At 43.0% G+C, this 25,302-nt stretch overlaps 1 protein-coding gene across 1 annotated transcript in view; it reads right to left on the minus strand.

The window, feature by feature from the left end:
• Window positions 1-25,038, minus strand: part of gabbr2 (gamma-aminobutyric acid (GABA) B receptor, 2) — a 162,473-nt gene extending 137,435 nt beyond the window's left edge. Inside the window, exon 1 of the mRNA XM_079367452.1 lies at window positions 23,890-25,038. Coding sequence (XP_079223578.1) covers window positions 23,890-24,201 — 312 coding nt within the window. The 5' untranslated portion in view covers window positions 24,202-25,038. The remainder of the gene's footprint in view (window positions 1-23,889) is intronic.
• Between the last annotated feature and the right edge of the window lie 264 nt (window positions 25,039-25,302).

Consider the following 25,302-nt stretch of genomic DNA (forward strand, 5'->3'; position numbering starts at 1 on the left):
GGATAACATTAAATCCAAATCTACCAATATGTTAGTAATCAGTGTCCTCACAACTATATTAAGTACATCTTTTCATTACGCGGGCATTAAGGTTCTTAGGTTCTTCAATATTGGAGAATTTTAATGTCTCGGACAAAATGATCATTATGAAGGAACAAAAAGATTGAGTTAAGAAATCAGAAACGAACACCTGCTACACTCGATAATCAAGATTGCGCTTACATACTTTACACAAGGAAGGAAAATGATCAAAACTAAATTAGAAAAGGGTCAAATGTTGGGAGAGCAGCAATAATGAGTGTCGTTGCCTTTTTGTTGTTTTGCATGTTTTACCAGGCATCCTGCAAGCCGAAAGGTCTGCACAGAAAACATTTTCCGCTCTTCTGCAGCCGCCTTTCAGCAGCCTTCTCTGTGGCTTCATCACAGCCCACTGACGGCTCCATTCCGACGTTGCTGGTGGAACAGGATGTTTTATGAGGCAGGGCCAGTGGGGACTTGTACTGTCTGCCCTCTGATCTGTGTTCCCATCAGCTGGGCCAAGCTGCTGGACTAATGGGCATCTGGGCAGATATTAGAGTGTTGTGCTCTACAGTTTCATGCTAACTTAATGAGAAAACACTAGTCCCCCTAATACTGCTCCTGACAGGGGAGGCAGGGAAGGAAAAAAAAAAAAAAGAGTCAGACGAGACAGGAAATGGAGAAAATATGGTGCAAACCACCCCAGCAGACAAAAAAAAAGTCTTGATTCTGTATATTTAAAAACAAAAAAGGTAATGCAGCTTCATCCTTTCCTTAAACTTTACTGTGAAAAACCAGAACTCAATATATCTGCCTTCAAATCTGAATATCCTCTTTCAACCTGGTTAGTGAGGTCTGATGAATAAACTATGCTGTGACTCGAAGCCCAGGAGAGGCCTGTGCATTACTGCTATTAAATGTTAAATGCCTTGCAAAAAGGGCCTGGACCAAGAAAGCTGCAGCAGGACATGGAACAGAAGAGGAGGAAGGAGAAGGTGTGGAGGAGAGGAGGGGGGGGGGGGAGCTGGCTGCGATTGCTCTTCCTCTCCTCTGCACAAGTGTCAGCTGCCTTCCCCATCTTTTCAGCTTTCGGTGTGGAACGCGGCGCCCTGCTTGTTCATGGTTTGAGCAGGGTGGTAAAAAGAGGATGTTTGCTTGTGTGCTGAGGTGGGACGGGTTTTGAGGAGCGAGTGTGTCTGATCCTGGTTGTGTGTGTGCACTGAAACTCCTCAGCTGGCACAGACAAAAAAAAAGAAGAAAAAAAAGGCCCCTTCAGGTTCGGGTGTTCACAAGATCTTCAAAACTCGCTGTTCGCTGACCTTTTGCTCCTCTTTGTCCGTCTCTCTCTTTCGCTCTGGGATACTGACTGACTTAATGAAACTGGGGACTGAAGCTTGGAAGAAACAACAGTCATGTGCAATGCGCTGCAGGAGAAATCTTCTGCTGTCTTCCACACAAAACGCGAATGCCGAGAAAACAGGCGCACACACATAAACACACGCTTTAGTAGGGATGCTGGCTCATTAAAGCCTTCCTCTCTGTTAGCCCTGCAGGTCAAAACACTTCATATAAGCTGTGCTTCAAACAGCCATGCTGGAGAAGAATAGAGGAGAACGTTAAAGAACTCCATTATTCCTGCTTTCGTACATGCTACCCTTTGCTAATCTAGCATGGTGAGCAGAGGGGAAAAATCCATTGCATGTTTCTTAAACACACACAGGGGTTTAGATGAAAGAGGGAGTCAAGTGAAGGCGCACGAAGCTCCTGACATTATATGTGTCGAAGGTAATAAGTAACAGGAAATGTAAAAGGAAGCCCAATTAGATAGCAGTGTTGCGAACTTAGTGTGCGTGTTCTCTAAATGTGGATGTGCAGGTTTGAGTGTGCACGATTCAGTGTCTAACAAAGACCATTAAAACGTGGTGTAGAGAGTTGAGGGTGAAACAGAATGTATGCTTTACCTGCATACACTGCAAGCAAAAAACACTGCTGGCCAGGCTGAAGGATGAGCTTTGAATCAGAGCTATAAATAAACTGTCCCACTCCTCCACTTATGGTTGCATGAGCCATATGAATAGGCTTGACCAGGCAAGACAAATAGGGCTGTCAAATAAGGAGGGGGAGGGGGTGGGGGGGCTTGGTTGCATGTTTTAAGGCTGCAAATCGTGGCCAGGGGAAGACCCAGGGAATATCCTTTCATGTTGCATTTGTGAGGAAACGGTCTCTCTGATACCCGGTGAGAAATGGAGTCGTTCATCTCTCTGTGTGCTTCTGGAAGCCCAAAAGAAGGTCCTGAACTTTAACCCGTCTTCAGCTTTTGTGCCTGTGAGGGACAAGTTATGAAGAATTGGGGTATGTATAGAGACAATCAACTCAGTTCAGATAACAAAAAGGAAATCCATCACAGGGGGGAAAAGGTCGATAATAAACGGCCCCGGGGATAAATCTGCAGCTGACTCGGCTCTCAAAGATGAAAATAGAGGTGCTCGTACTCGTGATAAAAATGGGTGGTGACATTGGTTTCTTGAAAAAGCACTTCAAAATAAAAGGGGTTGAAATTGAAATGCAATGAAATACTTGGGTTAACTGACAGAAGGGAGAAAAAAAGCAGGCTGTGTAACTACACTGGACAGTTGAGTGTCAACATAGCGAATCAGCAGTCAGGGAAAAAGAAGAGTTGTAACAAAATCTTGTCGGTTGAATTGTCATCATCCCTTTTGTGTCAGACTGGCTTCCTTTTAAAACAGACATCGTTACCATGAAGCTTCAGTTTATTGGGGAGTTTACAAAATCTGAGTCTCTGTTTCAGATCATTCGCAACAAGCTTTAGTTCAAATCTTTTCTCGTTCCAGACCTAAACCGACCAAAACTATTCCTCGACTAAAGTTAAAGAATGAAAGTCGACATTATGGTGCCGTGGCTTTAACTACCGAAGAAGTCGGCTAACTTGAGTGCTTACAGAAGACTGAACAACGTGCTTCTTAAAGGGAAAACAAGAGAATCAGTCAGCTTCCAGGAGTTTGGTTTGGTGCTGAAATGATTAATAGACGTTTCCTTAGTACAGCTTTATGCAGAGAAAATTCAGGAACAGTCCACTCTTGAATGGCATAAAAACAATGAAGTGACTCAGATCCTGTGATTTAGTTTTTTGCGACAGCAAACGGTGCACCTTCCCTCCTTTTTGTAGCAGAGCTGCTGATTCCAACAATGTCCAGTTTGAGTCTGTTAGAATGAAGTCAGAGCTCAGTTTTTAAAAAGGTCGTAACTGTGCTGTCAGCAGCTTTCTCAAAAAACAGCCTGACCAACCAGGCTTGTCCATCATTACCAAAACCACACCCCCTAATAAATCTCCACAAACTTGTAGTTGTTATAAAGACGATGAAGATGGAACAAGCTTCTTTTTTTTTCCTGCATGCGTTTTGCAGCAGTTGTTCTCTCTCCAACACTCCTGTGCAATTCCCTTCTAATCAAACCCGCCCTGCTGCCGCCCTCCCTCTCTGCCTTCTTGTCTCAATCTGCTCTTTCCCATCATCTCATCTCTTCAGCTATTCTCTCTCGCCCTCTCCTCGCTTTCGTTCTAAAGCACGAGCCTTAATCTCGCGGAGAGCCAAATCAGCAGATTAGAGAGTGACTCTCGCTCAGACTTTCCCCAGCAGTTTAATGTTCCGTTCAGAGAAAGTTAGAAGCAGATTAAATCCAAGAAATCTCTTCTCTTCTCTACTCCCTTTTATTAATCCTCGCAATAGGAGTGCAGACATGCGACAAGCAACAACACATCTTCATCTTTTGATGATTAAAATATCACACGGATTTTTCACACGTTTACCTTCACCCTCATTGGATATCTTTTGAAAAAATTAATTATGTATAAATGATCAATTAAGACAAGTCTGTTTATTCACTTTGATTTGTTTTTTTAATCTAATAATTGTGTTTTCAGTGATGCGTGTGCTGATATATACTCTTAAAGGAAATGTCGTGAAATATTTACCAACATTAGATTCTTCCTCTCTGTAAATAAACAATGCACTGCTTTCATATTGGGCCATTTATGGCTCTATGAATAATGTACAGTCTGCAACAGTTCCACAAACACTTATGCTGGAATACCTATTGAACCCGTCCTCCACTGCAGCTGCAACCCACGTGAATAAAAGAATTACCTCAGAGGTGTTGATTTGAGGGTTGTGTTAATCAATAGTGCAACGAGTGTAACTGTTGATGGCGTGAGCAAAGAGACAAATATTTACAAAGTGACACCCCAGGAGAGGAGAGGAGAGGAGAGGAGTGCCCCCCCCCCCCCCCCCCCCACCGTGATGAAAACGGCTGCATCCACTCGAGGGTTAATCAATCAGTTCGACAATAATCCGACGACGTGACAGCACCACGGTCCCCGGTTTAAACACAAGCCGTCCTTGGGCACATAATGATGATGCGTGACAGAATGTTTCCTCCAGGCCGCCGTACGCTGCACACAGAAGACATCCATCATAAGCAAGCAGAGGGTCGAGGTGGTGTAGGATACGGGAGGAAGAAGAAGGGATGGGGAGGGAGAAATTAAAGAGGGAACGAGGGACGTTGTAGTACAAGCGCGGGGGTGTGGATTATCGGCTGCCTCGAGGATCAAACAGCAGGAATGAAGAGCGACAGGGAAACAGCGGTTTCAAAGAAATGTGGCCTGTGAGGCAAGTCTTCATATGTAAGGGGAAAAAGTGTTTCTATGGGAACCTTGTTTTTTTCCATATAGTACTGCACACAAAGAGTAACTTGACATAATGTTGCACATTGCAATGACTGGAGTATGAACACACACCCTGGATTAGCCCTGGAGATAGCATTCGCTTCCTCTGTTTTCTTTTCTCCGCCCGTTGTGTCTCTCTGGCGCTTTCTCTGGCTCTATTTTTAAAACACACTTTTGAATATTCCCAGACTGAATCTGAAATGCAGAAATAATTCATTTACATACTGAATGTCTTTCCTCCTTCCTCTGAGCCTGGATGGATGTGGTTTCCTTTGATCTTACTTGAGCCGTCTCTTGATCTAAATGAGGATGGACGTCTTTTTAGTGAAGGACCGTCTCACCTGCCAAGCACTCTCTCGCTGTTCACAATGAGTTTCAAAGCAGTAAAAACATATGAGCATCACAATGGGAGATATAAATCAAAGGAAGGAAGTGGTCAAGCCAATGAACTGTGTTCCACTGCGACGAACAATTCAAAACCATACATATATGACACAAATCACTTTTGTTCTTCTTTCATTTGCTTGTAATCATTGAAACCATTAAAAATTAATCAGGTTTGACAATGTCAATTATTTGTCTGACTTCAAGAGTAAAACCTTCAAAACAATCTACTAAGGTAACAGTGTGGCTGGAAAGGCGGCCCGATGTACAGTCAAGTACATTGGGTGATTTTAGACAGCAGTCGTATAGTAGTAATAATTGTGACATGTATATAATTGTGCAAAGAATCTATTGTGTTGTAAAGGTCGTCCACCCTTCTTTCAAATATGGTTGCTTATGACAAAAATAAAGAAATGCTGGCAGCCAAAATGACGAGGCTTTAAACTGTTGACCACAAAGTGATGAGTGACAAAAACGTGCATCCATCAACATTGAAGGAAATTAAATACCAAGAATACTTTCATGCATTTGCAACGAGTGAAACAATTTTCACACCTATTATAGATTGGGTTGCTGCACACAAACAGTACATAAGAAAAGGATGTAGGCTTCCAACTCTCCCTCCATGACACACACACACACACACACACACACACACACACACACACAGACAGTGTGCTACTGCTCTGATTGTTGGTGGCAGATCTATCTCATTGCGTTTGATTTTTTCCATTTGATAAAGCCTGGGGAACAAGCGCCAGCTCTGGAGCCATCCTGCTTATCCAGCCCCCACACCCACCGTTCCCAGTGGGTGGTGTTTTCTGTGCCCACTACTGTGCCAAGCGTGACATGTGACAGTAGCGGCACATGGCCTCCCAACACCCCTGCTTCTCCCCCTCCCACCCCAATCCTCTGCGGGCTCATCCCCCCCTTACACACACACACACACACACACACACCCCCCTCCTCCCGACCGTCTGAGAATACCCCGCGACAACCTCAGCACACTTGTCATGTTCCTTCTCGCTCTGTTGCCAGCAACCCCAAATGACTAGCTGGAAGGCAGGCACATGCACACAACCTTGCATATACAGTACACAGATGCCTATCAGTGCAATTGAACTCATGTCGTGACACACACATCGATGCAGAGATGTAGGTACAGAAACAAGATGTCTGAGAAGCTCACGCTAAGTCTGCAGAGATCAATACTTTCACAGATGAAGATGTGCTGCTGTTTGACTTTCACGGCACACACACGCACACACACATCGTCTTTTCTAAGTAAGAAAGAGTGCAAACATGCCAGGTTGTGTTTGTCGGCCTACCAGTCACATCCAGTCACTCACTCAGCTGCTTCCTTTCTCTTCCAAAAAGCCTCGTTTGGTTTCTTGGAATTGCATCTGTTCCTTTTTTTTTTTTTTTTTTTCTGCTTAAGAGGACTGGTCATTATCCCCTCTGTCAGCCAGCTACAATCTCATTCTCTTGTTCACATTCCAAATGATTTGGGTGTGCTCCAATGAAAAAACCACGTAAAATGTTTGTTTTTGTCAGTAATTTACACGGAGAAAAAAAAAAAAAAAAAAACATAAAAATAATCTTTACATATATCGCCATAAAGAAAATTCCAGGGACTTGAATGAAACGCTTGCTGTGAGCTTGGGGATGGTGATGTGAGGGGCATAGGCTTTGTGTAAATAAAAGATGATATCCATGGTGAGTTGAGGAAGATCTGAGCATCTAAGACCATCAATCCCAAGGCCCTAACCAGTTAATATTTCAATTATCCTTTTGAATAAATGAACTGGCATTAACGTTATTCTTGGTCTGCCTCTGTTGGGGTGAGAGGAAGCTGCTGAGTTGCTCTGTGATTTGGGAGACATGGGTGGAAATATTATTTCCAATATGATGCAACCAATAACATATTTGTCTTAAGAAGCATTGATTATTGAAATATGTGTGTCTCTATTGGTTGCTTATTGCCTATATTTTAACATTTTTCAGCTATATCAAGGAACAGGTGGCTTTAGCTTTACGGCCACACAATGGCTTCCACTTCTTTCAGCAAATAGGAACAGGGATATTTTCCACTTATTTAAAAAAAAAGGATCCTGATGATGGTTTTCTTGATAGCAAAGCTCAGCTAGCAGATACGCTTCTCGATATTTGGCAAAAGATAACAACTCCAGTGTTTTGTTTTGTTTTTCTGTCAATAATGTAACAACAAGCTCAACAAATAAATAATAAAGTTGAATGTTCCAATCAGGCGAAAACATATTGCCTTTGTCTTGTCCTCTGGACACTGGAAGAGCCAGACAAAACCAGAGACTGCTGAATGGCCAAAGCGGCTCGGCTGATGCTGCCTCTTTGGAAGCATGGAATGCACGGACTCATGACAATCAGAGGTTTCGACGTCTCTTCTTGAGTTTTTAAAGGAGGGGATTTTGGTGAGGTCACAGGAAACATTTCGCCCAGCTTTTGTCTTACGGTTTAAAATTTAGTGCCCAGGTTTTATTTTTCAGGATTATTTTTTTTCGAGTTGTCCTGTTTTGTTTTTCGTGGTGTATTTTGCAAATGACAGAAAAAAAACAAAAACAAAACTTTAATGACAAATACTGTCTTTGTCTGCTCCACAATGCTTCTTCATTCCTCCTGTGTTGCTTCTCATCCTCTCTTTTTCCTCCATAAATTGCAGCCAGCAAAGCTTCCTCCATCTGTCACAGCTTATTCCGTGTGGCATCAGCTACAAGAAGACCTTTCTTTTTCAGACGGCGCTGACATTTACATTTGCCCCTCTATCAAAGAAAAGAAAAGGTTGTGACCCCATGACCCTTTCACCATCGTTGTCACACATTCTGCCTTTAGCAATGGGTGAGCTTACACTGATTCCCCCGCTGATGCAACACCACTGACAGCATGTGTGGGGGGGGGGGAATAAAATGACGACAACATTATTCAATAGGAAAACATGTCATAATGGTTCCTGACACACTTTCTTCCTTTAACTACCCATCCTTTCTTTTGGTTGTCTACACACTCAAAATGTGGTCTGAATAGAATAGAACAGAATGCCTTTATCGTCATAATACAATTGTGCAACAACATCATTTGGCTTCACCTTAAAATGCACACAGCTAAAAGTGCAAGCAGGAGAACAAGACTGACCATGTGCTAAGTTAACTGTTTAAAAAAGCCGCGTACTAAGATGGTTTTACCTAAATGAAAAGGCTGTTATTAACACTTACCACCTATTATTTCCTTTTCTTTTCTATTTGTTTACCTCGTAAAATAATGATGTGTTGGGCAACAAATTCAGAAACAATCCCGAACTAACTGTGAATCCCTATGGGGCCGAAAAATCTAAAATATAAGGAAAAGCTGTCTAAAGAATCCAAAAAAATATATATTACGAAAGTGGACGGAAAAAAAATGGAGATGCTGCACACAATGAAAGATTGGAGAGCCAGTCCTGAAAATGTGATTTCAGTGAGCTGAAGTAACTGGCGTGATGGCCTTGGAGAAATCAATAGAAGCTCCCCTGTGTGTAAGAGCAAGTCAACATAGCAGAGAGTAGCACAGAGTCAGGGCATACAGATAATATTTATGTAGAGGGAGACTGCCAACAACCACCAGGGACCATGTATAATTCTGATTCATACATCTTAAAAGCAGTGATCTGGTAAATATGAGGCGTGTTCATTTATTCTATAAGAATGCAGCAACAGGTCAGCGCAGGAGAATTGTTTGGTATTCCTCTTTTAAATATTCATGCGCACGTCTCTGGTGTGTCTCATTCTTTTTTAAGAACAGAGGATGTCCCTGAGCACACAGCAACACACTCGTCTCTCCATGTCTGCTTTTTCTTTACATGTGTGCCGAGGTCCCGTTTTGTAGGACAGACTGTGAGCGCCTACATGCTGTTATTTGTCTTTACATTAATCCAGCCGCAAACATCGACAATAGATATCTATGGTACATGTAATTAGCAGGTTTACCAACCTCATGAATACATGCAAAGCGTGTGCACACAACCAACTCTAATTGATGTCCCCTTTCCGCACAATTTACATACAGTACAAACACTGCATAGTAAGAGCAGTCGTAAAACATTAGTCTGGCAAGGCCGAAAGGTGGAACCCAAATGCACAAACACAACCATGTAAAAACGGCTTAAAACGGGCATTTTAGACTCATTTTTGTTTTTCTTTCCTGTTTTCCCCCCTCAGGAGATCCTTATGCTTTTAATGGCTATGCTAATTGCTAATGTTCCACTAGAATACTAATAAGGCTAGTGATTAGTGTAACATGGACCGTTGCTCAGTGTGGACAGGAGTTAGTTTTTGCTTTTAAATAGCTTGTAAAAACGGAACTGAAGCCCCTGGCAGAGAGTGGACCTTTCTAAATTAGCATCGGGGCTGTTTGGCAGATGCTTAATGCTAACAAACTTTTCACTCTAAAAATAAAGCAACGCAAAGGATGTCACCCTTTTTTTTTTTTTTTTTGCCCATTCATACAATCATAGCCTCACACAACACTGGTTAAAAGACAGCTTGACTGCCACTACATGAGCAGAGGACTGTAATAGCTCTGTCTATAGAGTACAAACATTGATATGAAGAGGCCTTGGGAGTAATGCCCTCTCTTCGCCCAGATGGCCCTCTGCTTTACGTGGGATAATGAAATTTCACTTACTAACAAACTGCTTTCTATTGAATTAACATGATAGGCATCATCCCTCCTCACAGCTCGGGGTGTCATAAGTCAAACCAGAGCTCCCTGTTCACTGGGCACATCAATCACACGCAAGAGGGGAAGTAAAAGCATACAAAGCCCAATAAACATGACAGTATGAGAAGAAGGATTGATACATGGCTGAGACGATCCTGCGATACTGTAATATGAAGGTCTCCAACCTACAAAGCCCTGCAGTTATTTTAAAGACAAACTGCCAATAACTCTCTTGTCACTGTGCTCAATATACAGAATAAACTGTGTTGGCAATTTAATTGCTGGATCTACCTTGTATTGTGTGTTGTGTTGGCTGAAAATGCGTTGTGCTATTCAGTCCCCAAGCCGTTTTTTTTTTTGTTTTTTTTTACCAAGGAGTTTCAAACATAATGAAATGGTTTAATAAAAGACGGCCGGCAGGGGAAGGAGTGTTGTGCCGCTGAAAATCAAATCTTCAAGCAATGTAGTGTGGCCATGAAATGTCACATTATGGTCAAGTAAAACACACTCATATTTAAGTGACGATACTGAGGTGCAGTTGGATTCCGTTTCTTTTTACATCCTGTCGGTTCAAAGCAGCACAAGTGTGGGATCAGTTGTTCTTGGAAGGTTCCCAAGAGGAAGAATAAAACAGCCTCTCTGCCGTCATCGCCCTGATTTGAGCCATGAATAAATACAGGCATTTGGGCTGTATTGAACAGAGGAGCTTCTTACTGGCAAAAGGCTGTTGTGCATTTGGACGGAGGCAAGAAATCAGCATGAAAGTAAGAGCATCTAATCGTGTAAATAGTGTTATCCAGAGATAAGACCGTCTGAGATGAGGATTATTACGCTATACTAAATTTATCCCCACAAGTCTCCATTCAACTTGTCAATTATGATCTAAGATTTTCAGATTCCATGCCAATTACTTCAAAATCAATGCAACAGAAACCGTTGTTAGTGGTCTTTCAGCTCAATCTTTATCATTGTAAAACCTTTTTTATGCTACTGACACATTTTCAAGAACATTTCAGTGCCTTTTTGTTTGTTGTACAGTATTAGGTTGGTTGTTTTTTTTTTAAAACACTCAACACAAACAGACTGTAATGATGTCGCCCATCACCATAAAACGATAACAGTTAATGACTACAGATTGATTGCCTCCATCAGCTGCAGTGTAGGCTCCTGTCAGTTCCTGGATTATTAATTCTTTTGTGACACGTTGAGAACATGATTTCATATTGTAATATATGAAAATATATTAGTTCACATCCTGCAAATCTGATGAAGTAGGCCCAAGAGCCTATGCTGATGGATCATAAATGGCACAGCACCTGTTGGGCGATTGATGGGAAGCCAAGGTGGAAATAAATGAACATAGAATCACCTGCGTGTGACCGGAGTGTTCCGGAAAGCCACAGGGGACAGAGGAAATAGACTTCCAATCTTGCTTCCAAAGGATACGTTTTTTTTTTTTTATTATTATTATTTTTAAGCTCGTGGCAGATCTGATTTAAAATAAACAGCAGAATCTGCTTCACCACTTGAAATCATTTTTCACCATTCTTGCACATTATTTGACATACTGCTGCATCAAAGCACTCAATCACACAACAGACCTGATGTCAACGAAAGCCTCGTGAGCTACTTTTACCAACAAGCATGTTGTGGCATTTTCTTGCCTGGTCATCTGAGCAGCTCTCATGAGGTATTATTCCTTAAAGGGGGGACCAAAACCTGGTAAGGATGTGTTTGTACCTGTACACATGTGCTGAGAGTCTTTGTGCATACTGTAGCAAGAAATTGGCTCATTAAAGGAGACATAAGTGTACCCTCTTCTGCCGATAAAGAAGGCCATAAAGGCTGCTGCTTTACAGTAACAGTTCATTAGTCAGACAGGCAGCCTTGGGTCCCTCCAATCAGGACCCCACACCATCCATCAACCGCAGTCTGACGCAGCCTCTGTAACCACTCTTTACAGCCGCAATCACCGCTCTATAACCTATAACATGGTTTGTTTAGAGGCTTATTAAACAAAGAGAAATGACTTCACTGCAACATGTAGAGCAGCTGAGAGCAACATTTACGGTTGAGTTGCGTCTGTGTGATGGATTGAATAGAGAGGCGTGTATGTGGTATTTGCATATGTGGTATCATGTTTTATTAGGTCTGTGGACTGCTTTTTTTCCCCCCCTAAATGTAGTTGAGACTGAGAAAAAATAAAACCTGGTCTTCAGTGTTTTTTTTACACTCGCTGACGCAACTAAAAGTTCAATTTAATCTTTTTGCTCTTTATTTGTCCACCTACCCACTCATGACCACTCAACACACTACACACATACATACAAGCACAAAGATTAGGACTGAGCCACAGCAGATAGAGCTCTGCTGCATGTTATCTCTTATCGTCATTGTGCAGGCTTTTGTGATCGCATGTGGCATGATTGCCTTCTTTTGGGTGGGCATGACAGATGTGTATACCACTGCTGCTGTGCATGGGCACTCAAGGAGCGTGCGTTTGTAGGTTACATCTGTGAGCCTACTGTCTGTTGTTATCGCTTTTGGCCCACAGTGGGCTCACCGTGGGCTGCTTTCCACGAACAGCCCCCGGCAATCACGGATTGGGAAGTGGGAGCCACGATGAGCGGGTGGCAAACAGACAAAAGGTCTGATGTGTATCAGAGACAGCAGGAGCAGAGAACCGCACATGGACGTATGCTGGGGCCCACTAACAGTAACAAAATCACAAGAGACAATCCCTGCAACATACGCTCAGTGTGTCGTCAGCATACAGCAGAAACACACTGAACTGTAACACACGGAAGATTAAAATGTTTGACAACCACAGAATCTAAATGGCATACACAGGAAGAGCGAAAGTAACGCACAAGCTGACAGTTTATTTCCTCACAGCTGGATGAGCACAAAAGCATTAGATATTGCTCAAGGATGATTAATGTATTAAATCCAAAAGTCTATTTCTGTAAAATAGCAACTGTGAAGGCTATAGGCATCTGACAGGTGCTTCATGAAGGTGCTAATCGGCGTGAAGCCGTGTAATCGCTCTCTCGGTTGAGCATCTCTTTCTCGAGAAGGACAGTGGAAAAGCGGTGACAATAACGTGATGTGTTATCCCCGAGGAATATACGGGTTTAAAACTGCTGCACAGGCATGCAGAAGTCTAAGTTTGTTTGAGATCAATTTAAAGAATATTAAAACATGGAAGTACATACATGTGTTCTGATAGTTCATCCTTGCCCTTAAGTTATAGACCACTTGTTTTCTTCCCTTTAGATCCTTGGGTTACAGTCACTATTCAGCAGCTCCAAAGCCTCCTCTTCCTCAACACTTCACCTTGCAGAACAGGCGGTTGGTGAAATTCCATGCAAAATGTACAGCATGAGAATACAACGCAACTTAAGGCGATTCATAAAACAGTTGTGTGAAAGTGGATAAATAAGCTGAAATAAAACACCGTTTGACAGAACAAGACTCATTCCACTTCTTTGTATCATAACCTTGACTGATAAATGATTAAGAACACTGCCTGTAAGTCACCATCTGTTTCCATATTGTTCAAACACATTGAGCAAATCCAATGAAATTAAACAATTCTTTGATGTAATTTCACCAAAAGGTACAACTATGTAATAATTACTATTCTAAAGCCAGTCAGAAAAAAAAGTGTGTGTGTGGTTGTCTGTCTGTGGTGTGGAAGTTAGAGACAATGTAGGAAATGGTGATGTTCCTCTGTGGCACCTGCCCAGAGTTTCCACACGTGCCCTAGCTGTGGCCATGACAACGCACCTGCACTCTGGGAATAACTGTTAAGTGCTATTGACTCCTGGGAACAGAATTTATACATGCTAGCATCAGATGTTCTGCATGCTGCCAGATTCGCCCAAATACACAAGCAACACATGTGAGCTCCGAAAAAGTTCTTCTTCTCTTCGTTAGAAAGAAGCGTGCGTCTCCTCAAGCACACCAGACTCCCATTGTCAAAGAAGCAGACGGTGGCTGGCCCCTCTTTTTTCGGGGGGCTAAGAATTACACGAGCTTTAATGTAATTACGGGACTGGCAAGGACACACTCTCTCTGTTTATTGCTCTGTGCCGAGCCCTCTTGAGAGAGACAGACAGGAGCATGCTCAGAGCACTTGTCCAATCTCTAATGACAACAGCACACCCTTTCCACCATAATCCTTTCATTTCTGTCCACTCATGGGAGAGGGACAGGGAGGCATGTGGTGTGTTGTCAGCTTGTGTGTGTGTGTGTGTGTGTGTGTGTGTGTGTGTGTGTGTGTGTGTGTGTGTGTGTGTGTGTGTGTGTGAGTGTGTGTGTGTGTGTGTGTGTGTGTGTGTGTGAGAGAGAGAGAGAGAGAGAGAGAGAGAAAGAGAGAGAGAGAGAGAGAGAGAGAGAGAGAGAGAGAGAGAGAGAGAGAGAGAGAGAGAGGGATGAGCAGTGGCAGCAGCAGAGACAGTGATGGAGTGAACAGGACAGGTAGAATTTTAAGGATTGAGAAATAATAATCTCTAGCTAAGTGGATTTGGGGTATAAAAAAAAAAACAAGTCATCCTTTAAAAAGGTCGTCTGGTACAGGGGGATTGTGTTCAGACTCTGTTTTGTTTCAAGGGTTAAAAGGTTAAAAATAAAATAAAAGAAGCAATAGAAAACATTTTAAACCCATTTTACAAATACAACCACCTTCTTTCGATCACACTCACACAGGCCTTCTGGTGATTGAAATTCTCCGGACGTGCAACAGCAGGGCCCCTCTCTTGGGTCTCGTAACCATAAGCACACAAACACATCTTCTCCTGGATCTTGTCTGCATGAAACAGAGTTCAGTAAACAGACTAGAAAATCATGAATATTATTCTGAAACCATTTACCGAACCAAAACCAAAAATAGTGACAGAGTCCTAAAGCTCACACCACATCTGGGATTTAAAAGATGGATTTTTCAATAGTTTTGCAAAGGAACAAGCTATAGCGGCAGATACACATTCACTGTGCTAATTGTCTGGGCAAATGGCTTGGCTGGGGATCAATGGCAGCTTTATAGATGCACCAGCACAAGCAGCCAGACGGACTGACTTAGCGATGCACTCGACATGGCAGCAGCCATCTTGTCAGGATTGTCTGCCGCACTGAATAAAGATGGGAGTTTTCTTAATCCTCAGCTATCGTTTTTTTGTTTTTTTCATTTCAAAGTTGCATTTACTTCCTCCAGTTTTGCTGCCTCAGATTCCATCTCTCGTCCTCCTCTATGCAATACGAGAATACAGTCATTCTCTACGCCGCCTCGACATGCACCCTCTCACCTCGCGTCCGTCTCCTAGGGGACTTCCCCCGTGGGCGTATCTCCCTCGGCACCACCATACGGCCGCGTGAAACGGAGAGTAACCGTTTGTTTGATGTTACTGGGAGCCAGGCGCCTGGCTTGGTTTTACCACCTTTTGGAGTTATTGTGCATCCCGACAACAGGAGGGTTTTTTGAGAAGAGAGAGAGAAAGAAGAGGAGGGAGGGCATGCCAACAGATGTCTCATCATAGCATCTGCTGGGAGAGCACAATAGGACGGCACAAAGAAAGGAAGATTAAAACTTGACAAATTCATTTGAAAGCTAATTGATTATCACAAACTGAATTCATTAAAGCTTTCGCTGCACAAGCCTGCTGCCTGGTTGTAATTAAGATGCAATGAATTCAGGGTGAACATATGTGGAGTTGGGCATTCTGAATCAATCTATCAGGTGACGGAGGATGCTGGAATGTACAGCAAGTAAGTATAGTGGTTTCATATGCTTTGTATTTGGATTTCTTTTAAACAAGGTTGCACTCTCTCTCTTGCACTGATGTGTGATGTGTTTTGATGCTACTTTCTCATCCATTAGCACTTGACTGAATATTATTAGTTCAATGAGCAAACAAAGAGCTAAATTGCAGTCCAGCCAGTAGCAGTGAGGCAGATAACAAAAGCAGAAAAAAAAAAAAAAAAAAAAAAAAAACATTGTGAGGCAGAAAGCAGAACGATGTGCAGTAATGGTAGTGATGCACTTAAAAACAACATTCTGCTGTGTTACATTTTAGCTGGAGGCTCCTGTGCAAACATCTGATTTGAAACAACATCATCTTGGGGTGATTGGGTCCATCTTGATGAATTACATTCCCCAGCCTCTGAGATGTTCATATAAAAACCTCCACCCACACATTCAGTGTACAGACCATTTACCCTCCCCTCCAAAACCTCCAGCAGCAGCGCTCATGCAAAAATGCACATTTTGACTGCTGCAACCAGCAGGACTTGCTTAAGGTGCTTTTGAAACTGAATTTAGTCATTGCCTTCTCATGTGATAAGCCCTTGTCAAGATCAGCCCATCGAGCCCTGCAGGGGTTTCTCCTCGAACGAGAAGTAACTCCAAAAACTGTGTTATGCTTTATCAAATCAGTGACACACAGTAGATTAATTTACTCCAGAAAAATGTAAGGTGCAAAGAGGGGAAAAGGCCAAAAGACTTAATTGTGTTAGTCACACATAATATCAGCAATTGAACGTGAGTGGAATACCAATAGCTTATAAAGTAACGCCTTGTTAACACTTGCAGTGCGTTGATATCAGGATGTAGCATGACCAAAGAAAAAGATCTGTCACACAGCTGATGTGATGAATACGAACGAATGGTCAAGAGGTCCAGTCCGTCGTTGTTCAAGGCCTGTCATACTTGAAATGGGTCAGAGAAATATGTTGGAATTTGTCGCACATCAGTGATTGAACTAAACCAGTAGCCAGTGTCACGAGGCATTCTTGCATTGTGACCTGCCATAGGACTGTAGACGTAAACTAGCTCTCAGTTAACTACGCTACAATGCATCGAATAGCAACATTTATGTTAAACATTGAGCATGGACCCTTTACAAATTAAAACCGATCAAATAACATCTATCATGCCATTTAAATACATATTAGACTGTTTCGATGTCTTCGCCAGAAGCTGATGAGAGCAAAGCACGGAGCAAAGTTGCAGGACATGTCCACCCAGAATCTCATTACAGTTACCCTGCGAATGCAAACAGAGCTGGCCAATCAGAGGAAAGTAGGCACATGGGGAGGGGTGTCTTAAAGAGACAGCAGCTGAAAATAACCTTTTCAAGCAGAAGCTGAAGTGGGGAACTTTAATGACGCCAGTGTGAGATAAATTAGAAGGTTTTTGAGCTACACCTCTTGCAAGGCTACTCAATAGGCGTCCCACACTGACTAAATTAATGGTGAAAGTGAGTGTCGTAGATCCCCTTGAAATAAAACTTAAATAAAAAAATGGATGCAACGTTTTATGTGACTGACCAAACATTTTTTTCCAAACTGCATGGATGAATATTCTGATGTTCCAGTAAAATGGAGGCAAAGAATCCTGGCATTGCTTTATACAGAAACAGCTCTGCTGACCAATGTCCTGACCTCAGGCAATGCTGCAGGGCGGCCTGTTGATAACAGCCATTAACATAAGTGTGAAATGGTAAATGGACTTTGACTTCTATAGCATGTTCTAGTCTTCAGACTACTCACAGCGCTTTAACACGCCATATCACATTCACCCATTCACACCACACTCACACTGATGGTAGATAATATTATGTCATGTATACAACCTCCCACCAGCACTACTTCATTCATTCAAACACATTCACAAGCTGCTGGCGATTCAGTGTCTTGACAAAAGGCATTTTTACATTTGACAACATCAGTTGGGGCTCGATCCTTAGACCTTCACACTGAGCAACAACAGGGAGGAGACCAGTTTGTGTGTACGGGGGTATAAGTGCATTAAGCTTGCGACACATATGAGCTAAGTGGAAACCTCTGGTGTCCAATACGAAAGTGCAGATTCTGGAGTATTTGCTTAAGGCTGGTTCCAAGTGACCTCGAAGTAAGATACCCACCTCATTCAAATGCCGGTTTTTACAGAAGAAATTAAAATTTCTAGTGACTGGTTCAGAAAGGCCTTACTTTCAGTCAACCTAACGGCAAGCAGAGAGCTGGAAGTGAGGCGGAAATTAAGCCTCTTGACAAACCATTACATCGGGCCCACTTGTCATTCAGGTCAGCTACGCACCTGACTATGGAAAAACGGATGTGTTACAAAAAAAAAACGCAACCCATGTACAGTGTGCGCCCATGAAGACACCAACTAATCCGACCAACATTGTTTTTTTTTGAATGTGCTGTGTATGTGACTTCCAGGGTTTTTTGAGCAAGCCTCAAGCAGAGCCTCACCAAACTGCAGGATTGTGCTTTTCCGGATTAGCTTCGTTTTTTCAGCTCAAGCTCTCAGCCTGGTGTTCGGGTTGAAGAAAGCCTTTTCAGCATGGCGACCGCCATCGCCAGGCCTCCAGAGCCTCCTGTGGTAGCCAATGGATGACATCACTCAGGCTTCATCCATTATAATTTACAGGCTTTGGTATGAGTATATTTGCATTTATTTATAGACGTCATTTATGATAATGATTATTGTGTGTCACAGTATCAGTTAGAAAAGCAGCTACAGGAAACACACCAGCTTCATATCAGGGAAATTGACATTACTAGTTATCTACTATCATGATATCTTGCTTGACAGCCTCCGGCAGCCTGACTCACACAAAGGTCAGCAATTAATGCTTAACTATAATAACTTAATTTCGTCATTACCCATGTTTCTTTAAATGTCTGTTTATCAGTGAAAAATGTAATTTAAATGACATGATAAAAACAATTTCATGAACATTTAAAACCAGATCATTGACACAACTACACAAAATCTTTGGGGCCTTTAACTGATCTAATGTGCATACCTCATTGCATGCCGTAATTGCCTTTCTTCACATGGCCATTAAACGATGTAGCCTCTGGGAAACAACCCAAATGGCATTACATTAGGATGCAATAAGAATTAAGAGGCTGGCCATTTCCTCTTCCAGCACAGAAGATGATATAATCCTATTTCAGGATCTCCATCTCATAGCCATACACATCTCTTTCCCCCCTGGCTCTCTCTCCGATACTCCCCTGAGATGCTGTTCATTCTATGAGAAGGGCTGGTGCACATTGATCCCCACTATCTGTGTCGGGTCAGTGGATACAGCCACACTCAGCATTTTCGGTATGCCTGGAGAGTACCCAGGGAGTCACAGGCTGCTTTCCCCTACTAGCCCTGAATATTCACCCTCCTGTAAGGACAGTGACAGGCAATCTTTGTTGATCCTCCCTGGGTCACCGCCCCATGCGCTGCATGGATGTCAGATATTTAGATAGAATGTGGCGTACAATATGAGACCCTGACATATAAGATGTCCAAAGGCACTGCTTTTGTGTGGCCTGTGTCAGATGCTTTTACACAAAAGCTGAGAGGTGAATTTGAGTGTGGGAATCAGTTGGGTCAGTCAAAAATCACCCAAGCATACTTAAATATATAAATGGCTCACACTATAAACCAAAAACATTTTGACACAACAAATTCTCCTTAAAGCCAAAAACACCAACAGCTCAGTGGGACTTAAGACCTATGTTAAGCAGCACTTTGACCTCCATTATGGTAATGCTTTTCCACCACAAGCATAACTTCTGTAGACAAAATGACAGAACGCCTTATGCACAGTGGTTTCCGGCGGGATGCCGGGTATTATGTAATTCTATTATATTTTTTCTTCCTCTATTTAATTAATTTAAACATGCTCGTAAAAGTTTTTTTAAACTTTTTTATTATTATGTGACATGTTGCATCTATTCCTATGTGAGAGCAGGAGAAGCAGTGTACAGTGTTTCTGTGTTGTACAGTATGTCTGAAGACAGTTCATTGTTAGCATAGTCGCAGGAGTCCCATAGTGCATGGATGGACAGTTGAATGCTATAAATACCCATCTGTATACTGTATCTGGTGCACTGCAGACTGAGTGTCTTTGTGGAGGTATTGATTTGCCTTTAAAAATACATGTGTTCACTATCCTCTGACTACGGGTATATAGGAAATGTGATAGTAAGGAAGCACACTTTCTATAACTACATGAATTAAATTTAAGATTTATTAAAAAAGTGCTGGTTGCTGTTTTTACGATTTAAAAGAAAGCAAAAAAAGATCTAATTGGTCAAATTTCTAGTTTCCAGGAGACCTCTTGTTTTATTCAACATAAATTAACTTTCCATTCTAGAGCTGACCAAAAAAAGTCATTGGATCCTTGCAGATGAGAGGTAGAGCCGGGTTAGGGTTATTTTGGGGGTGCTGTTTGCCAAGTGGTGTACTAAGGCCTTTGTCCAGCAAGTGGGTGGCCCAATTTGAATCCAACCTGTGGCTCCCTTCATTCATTCCCCATTCTCTCCCCAGTTGTCGACTCTTTGCACTGTCCTATCTCTCTCATAAAAGCACATAACCCCTGAGATATATCTTTTTAAAAATATATATTTTGAACAACAGAAAATGAGTTACAAATGCTATAAGCTTCAGATTGTACTCCAGCTTATTTAAAGGTGAAGAAACTCATTGGCTGTACAAAGGACGACCATTTGCAGAATAAATGACCACAAAAACAAATAGAGTATGAAGTCCACCTGTACAGTTTTAGTTAAGACAGAAGTCACTCTGCAAACTATCTGACAACAGTACTTAAATGTATTTTCAATTAGGCCTTTTTGGATTTGTGTTTTATTTAATTTCATAATTTAATTGTTATATTTTCTGTTTCATCAAATCATAGACATTAAGGCATACATGGCATGAATCTTGAATTCTTCGATGGGTGCTTTAATTTTGAGGCGTGTCTTCCTCTTATTCTCTTTGCACTCATTTTCTAACACGACACTTGTGCTTCACATACGTCTCCAACACTGTCCTGTTAATGGAATGAGAAGTGCTTACAATCCAATCCACTGGGGCAGCAGAAGCGCTGTGCCGGGATTGGTCTGGTAGCTGGAGAGGTGCCAGCGCACTTCCTGAGTAGAGGTGCCCTTAAGCAAGGTACCGAACCTCCCCACCAGCTCAGGAGTGCTCGCTGTGGGCAACCAATTTCCCCTCACGAGATTAACAAAATATAAATCATTGTTACTCTGGTAAACCTTTTCAACTTCTAATTACAACAACTGTACAGGTAAAAAAAAAAACAACATAAGATTGAAGAGGTTACCAAAAGTGATCCTTCACTGAGTGGCTCCTCTCGAGGGCCTGTCACACATCCTATAAGCCGGTGAACTAGCGTAGCTTAGTCTAGAACGCTCACATGGCCCAAAGACTCCCTTCCATCCTCTTCCAGTGCCTCCTGTCCTCTCCAAAGCTTTGATCAGCTAAGCCTGCATGAGTTACAGTATCAGTGCTCGGTTACACTAAGACCTACACTCACACATCCGGACATGTGGTGGAGGCCCAACTCCAGCTCCAGCACTAAGCCTCCCATTTGATATAATCCACACGGCTTCTTCTCTACCTGTAATGCTTTGGTTTTAAAGAAAGAAAAAAAACTAATAGTTTTCATTGTCTCAGTCTGCATTGATCACACCTTAAAATCTCATCTCCAGGAATGACACATCAGGTCACCTGCTTCCTTTCAATTACTGCTTCTTCAAACCTCCAACAATGAGCCACTTCACTCTTGAGACCAGGCCTCCATTCTTGGAACTTTCACCATGGGACCCCCAGTAAAACACCACTGCCTTCATCGGCAGCACCACCCAGCTCCCTACCACCAGGGGGTTGGACCGGGTCTGCCCTGTCAACCCCTGGCTCCATCGACAGAGGATAAAGGGATAAAGAGCCTCTGCTCAGGGACTGATTACTTACATCTGCCAGGATAAATCCCAGCGCACACACATACACACACAAGTACAAATACCACACAGAGGCACACACTTGGCCTGCTGCTATCTGCTGCAGCAAACGCACTGATGCGTGTATTGTTTTCTGACATGTGGTATGTGAGGAAGCTGTGTCTGAGTGTGTGTGTGTGTTTCTGGACTTGTATTCATGTGAAAGTAAAATATTATAGGTCAATAAACATATATGAACATATGTAAAAATTAACTGGTAGCAAAGCAGCCGTCACTAACTTTGCATTACTTCACAGCCGTCCCTTTGGTCTCTTGTTGACTTGAACCATGCCAGGCTGTGCCAAATGATTTTCACTTGCTTGTAAATAAACTCCAAACTGTTGGCAAGGCACTTTTTGCTGATAGAGCCAAAGCTTGAGGGCAACCCCTCGGCAACTGCCTACCCAATCACATTTCATCTACTACAGTTACAATTGTCCACAGGGTCTACCGCAAACGAATGACAACACAGTGTTCAATATAAAATTCAGCATAAATATGTGCACTTATGGAAAGTGATCTTTTACTAATTAAGAGGCAATATTGAGTATTTTTTATTTTGCCATATTCAAAGCATTTTTCAGATGGTCTGAACTAAATAGACGTTAAATATCCAAAGTTTGGCAGTGTCACACAGCGATCGAGTCTAGCCTTTGACCACAGAGTTGTCACTTAACATTGTCCTCATGAGTTCCCATTGATTGCCAGTATTAGAAAGCTGGCATCACTATCAGTCATTCCCAGTGAGCACACGTCAGGCTGGCCCACTGACCTCTCGCTTCCAGCTCATCTTTCGCTCCCAGGGAGTAGATGTGGAAAAATCATAACTCTCATAAGAGCATATTAATCCCATGGTCTGAGCGCATGCTGCCTGTGAGAGCTTACCTCTGTCAACAGAGATGTGTGTGCTCTTTCACTCTCACTCTCACACACACACACACACACACACACACACACACACACACACACACACACACACACACACACACACACACACACACACACACACACACACACACACACACACACACACACACACACCTGTAAATATACAGTGTACTGAATAGGAGAGAGACAGGAGAAAATAAGAATAATGCTATTTCAGATCTCATAACAGAACACTAATTATTCACTCAACAAGGAGTGAAATACTAAGCAAAAATAGTCGTGTTGAGGTGTTAAAACAGATTAGTCACAGATTGTCACACTACCAACATCCTTTTACGTTGGCATGACAACTGCATGACACAGCAGCCTTAAATTGCTCTATGAATTGGGTCTTTAAAGGACAAAAAATTTGATAATTGGATACATTTTCAATAATTATAGTCAAACAGCTCACAGAGAACATACTTGTATTTCTTAAGTTTGTAGTTTCAGGAGTTGAGTAAACTTCAATAAACTTCTGCAGGAGTTAAAAAAAAAATGTTGGTATGTCATCAACGATGATCTGTCATTTATTTATAACAAATAGAAGTGATTTGGGAGCTCGATTCTGTGGGCCACATCCCCCTTCAATGGTGCAAGGAGTAACAAGAAATCATGCATCCAATTACTGCCATCTTCAGGCACTGTAAGAGGAGGCCCTTTAATCTGTGAAAGTCACTAAATCGTCACAACATATCTTCACAGAGAAGGCTAAACTCTCACACATATCTCAGCAAGTAACGCTAACAAAAAGACTGAATGTATCGTTGTGTTTAAAAGGCAGCAGAATGACAGCAACGACAGTTACATCATCAAACAGCCTTGAGATTGCGGAAACCATAAAAACGTCCAATGTAAGGAAAGCACGAGAGTGTGTCTTTGGAGTGCCCGGGTGATGCAGTGCTTTACGATGCCAGGTTACATTTAAATTCAACACCAACGACAGGCGACAGCTGCGACAGGGAGGAAGATGGGAACCAGCGCCGTGATGTCATGTAGTAAAAAGTGAAAGCGGCTTGCTTTTGCGCAACAAGGGGGCTGCACACATACCAAACATAACAGAGCCCAGCGTTTCCCCTTGGACGCACAATGTGTGAAGCGCTGCGGGGCAAAGCGCGCGCCTCAAACAGATACGCGCGCACAGGGGCGCACACACACACACACACACACACACACACACACACACACACACACACACACACACACGACACATACAACCGTGTTAACACGCCTGAGCCAACCAGCGGCAGCTTAGTGGAGGGATTTAGACTGATGTTTACCTCGGTGTCGTAGATTTTGGTGATGAGAGAGAACGAGTACTTCCTGGACTCCCGTATGTGCTGGATGGCCAGCTGCACTGCCGGTTCGATCCCCTGGCTAATACTGCTCATCAAAGCCGACTCATTCATGGGCATTAGAACCATGATTGGCAAGTTTTCCCCGTCCCTGGCGAACCAGCTGTTGTCCTGTCCGTGTTTGGTACGATCGTTGCACACCTTGGCCAGAGTAGGGTAAAACAGCAAAACAGAGAGCAGCAGACATCTCGGGAGGAACATCTCCCAGCCGCTGCAGTCCCTCCGGGCAGAAGCCATGCGACCGCGCAGGGTGACCAAACGAGATCCCAGCGTGCCCCTCACTGTTTGGGCATCGCAAAATCGGGCTTGTCCGGGATACTCTGACGGCCGTCCGTCAAGGAAACCGTATTTCAAAGCAGAGCAGACAGCAACGCCGCAGAAGCCCTGCAGTGGCCAAACTCGTCGTATGTATTACCACTGCAAAATCTGGGGAAAAAATATATATATTTCTACTGTATGATTACATGCACTGTAAGAATATTCCAAGGGCGCAGATCCGCGCTACTGCGTCTCGGTGTCCGTCATCCAAACGATCTCCTGTCAAACAGCCCTCTTATTCAGCCCCTTTTCCACCTTTAATATGAACCACTTATCTTAAAGAGCGGGAATGTCCTGAAGGATGTCCCGACTACAAGAAGACTCTTGCATATGCAGACAGGAATGTATCACTTTTTCGATGACAGTTGTTGCGGATACAGAAATCACCTCCGAAGTAAATTCCCTGCCGATGGCAACTGTTTGGCATTCCAGCCAAACGCAGAGTTCAATGTGACAGATCACAACGCGAAGACAGACTGAAAACAAATGGAGCCGATGTTGAAATCTTGACCGCAGAGGTCCGGGGGGGAGATGTCGAGAGAGTCTGCCCTGACAGCCTGTGGGACCGGGATGCTCATCTCTGATGGTGCGTCAGAGAAGCGCCCGAGTCTTGCTGCTGCTTGCCGCGCGCGCAAGAGGGAGCACTGAATGTGGAGGAGGAGAGGAAACGAGGGAGGGGAGGGGAGGAGGTAAGTGAGGAGCAGAGGAGGAATACAACAGCATGGTGGAAAGGCTGCAGAGGCTTTATGCAGGGCAGACTCATCAGCGGCTTGACAGGCAGGAGTGATTTACTGGGCTTTTACATTATGGGAGGCAGACGGCGGTCCAGACATGCATGCAGGCTATTTAAAACATACATGCCACAAAGAAGCATAGTTATGATACAAAAGCAGCATCAGAAACACTTGGAGCTTTAGTTTTAGTGACTCAATATAAATGTGTTACCTAAGGGATGGAGAGATTGTTGCCACAGGGAGCTGAGCTACACCTGACTGCTGAAGCATCCCATACCTTGATAAG

Source organism: Symphodus melops (genome assembly GCF_947650265.1).
Source record: "Symphodus melops genome assembly, chromosome: 18".
Taxonomy (NCBI): domain Eukaryota; kingdom Metazoa; phylum Chordata; class Actinopteri; order Labriformes; family Labridae; genus Symphodus; species Symphodus melops.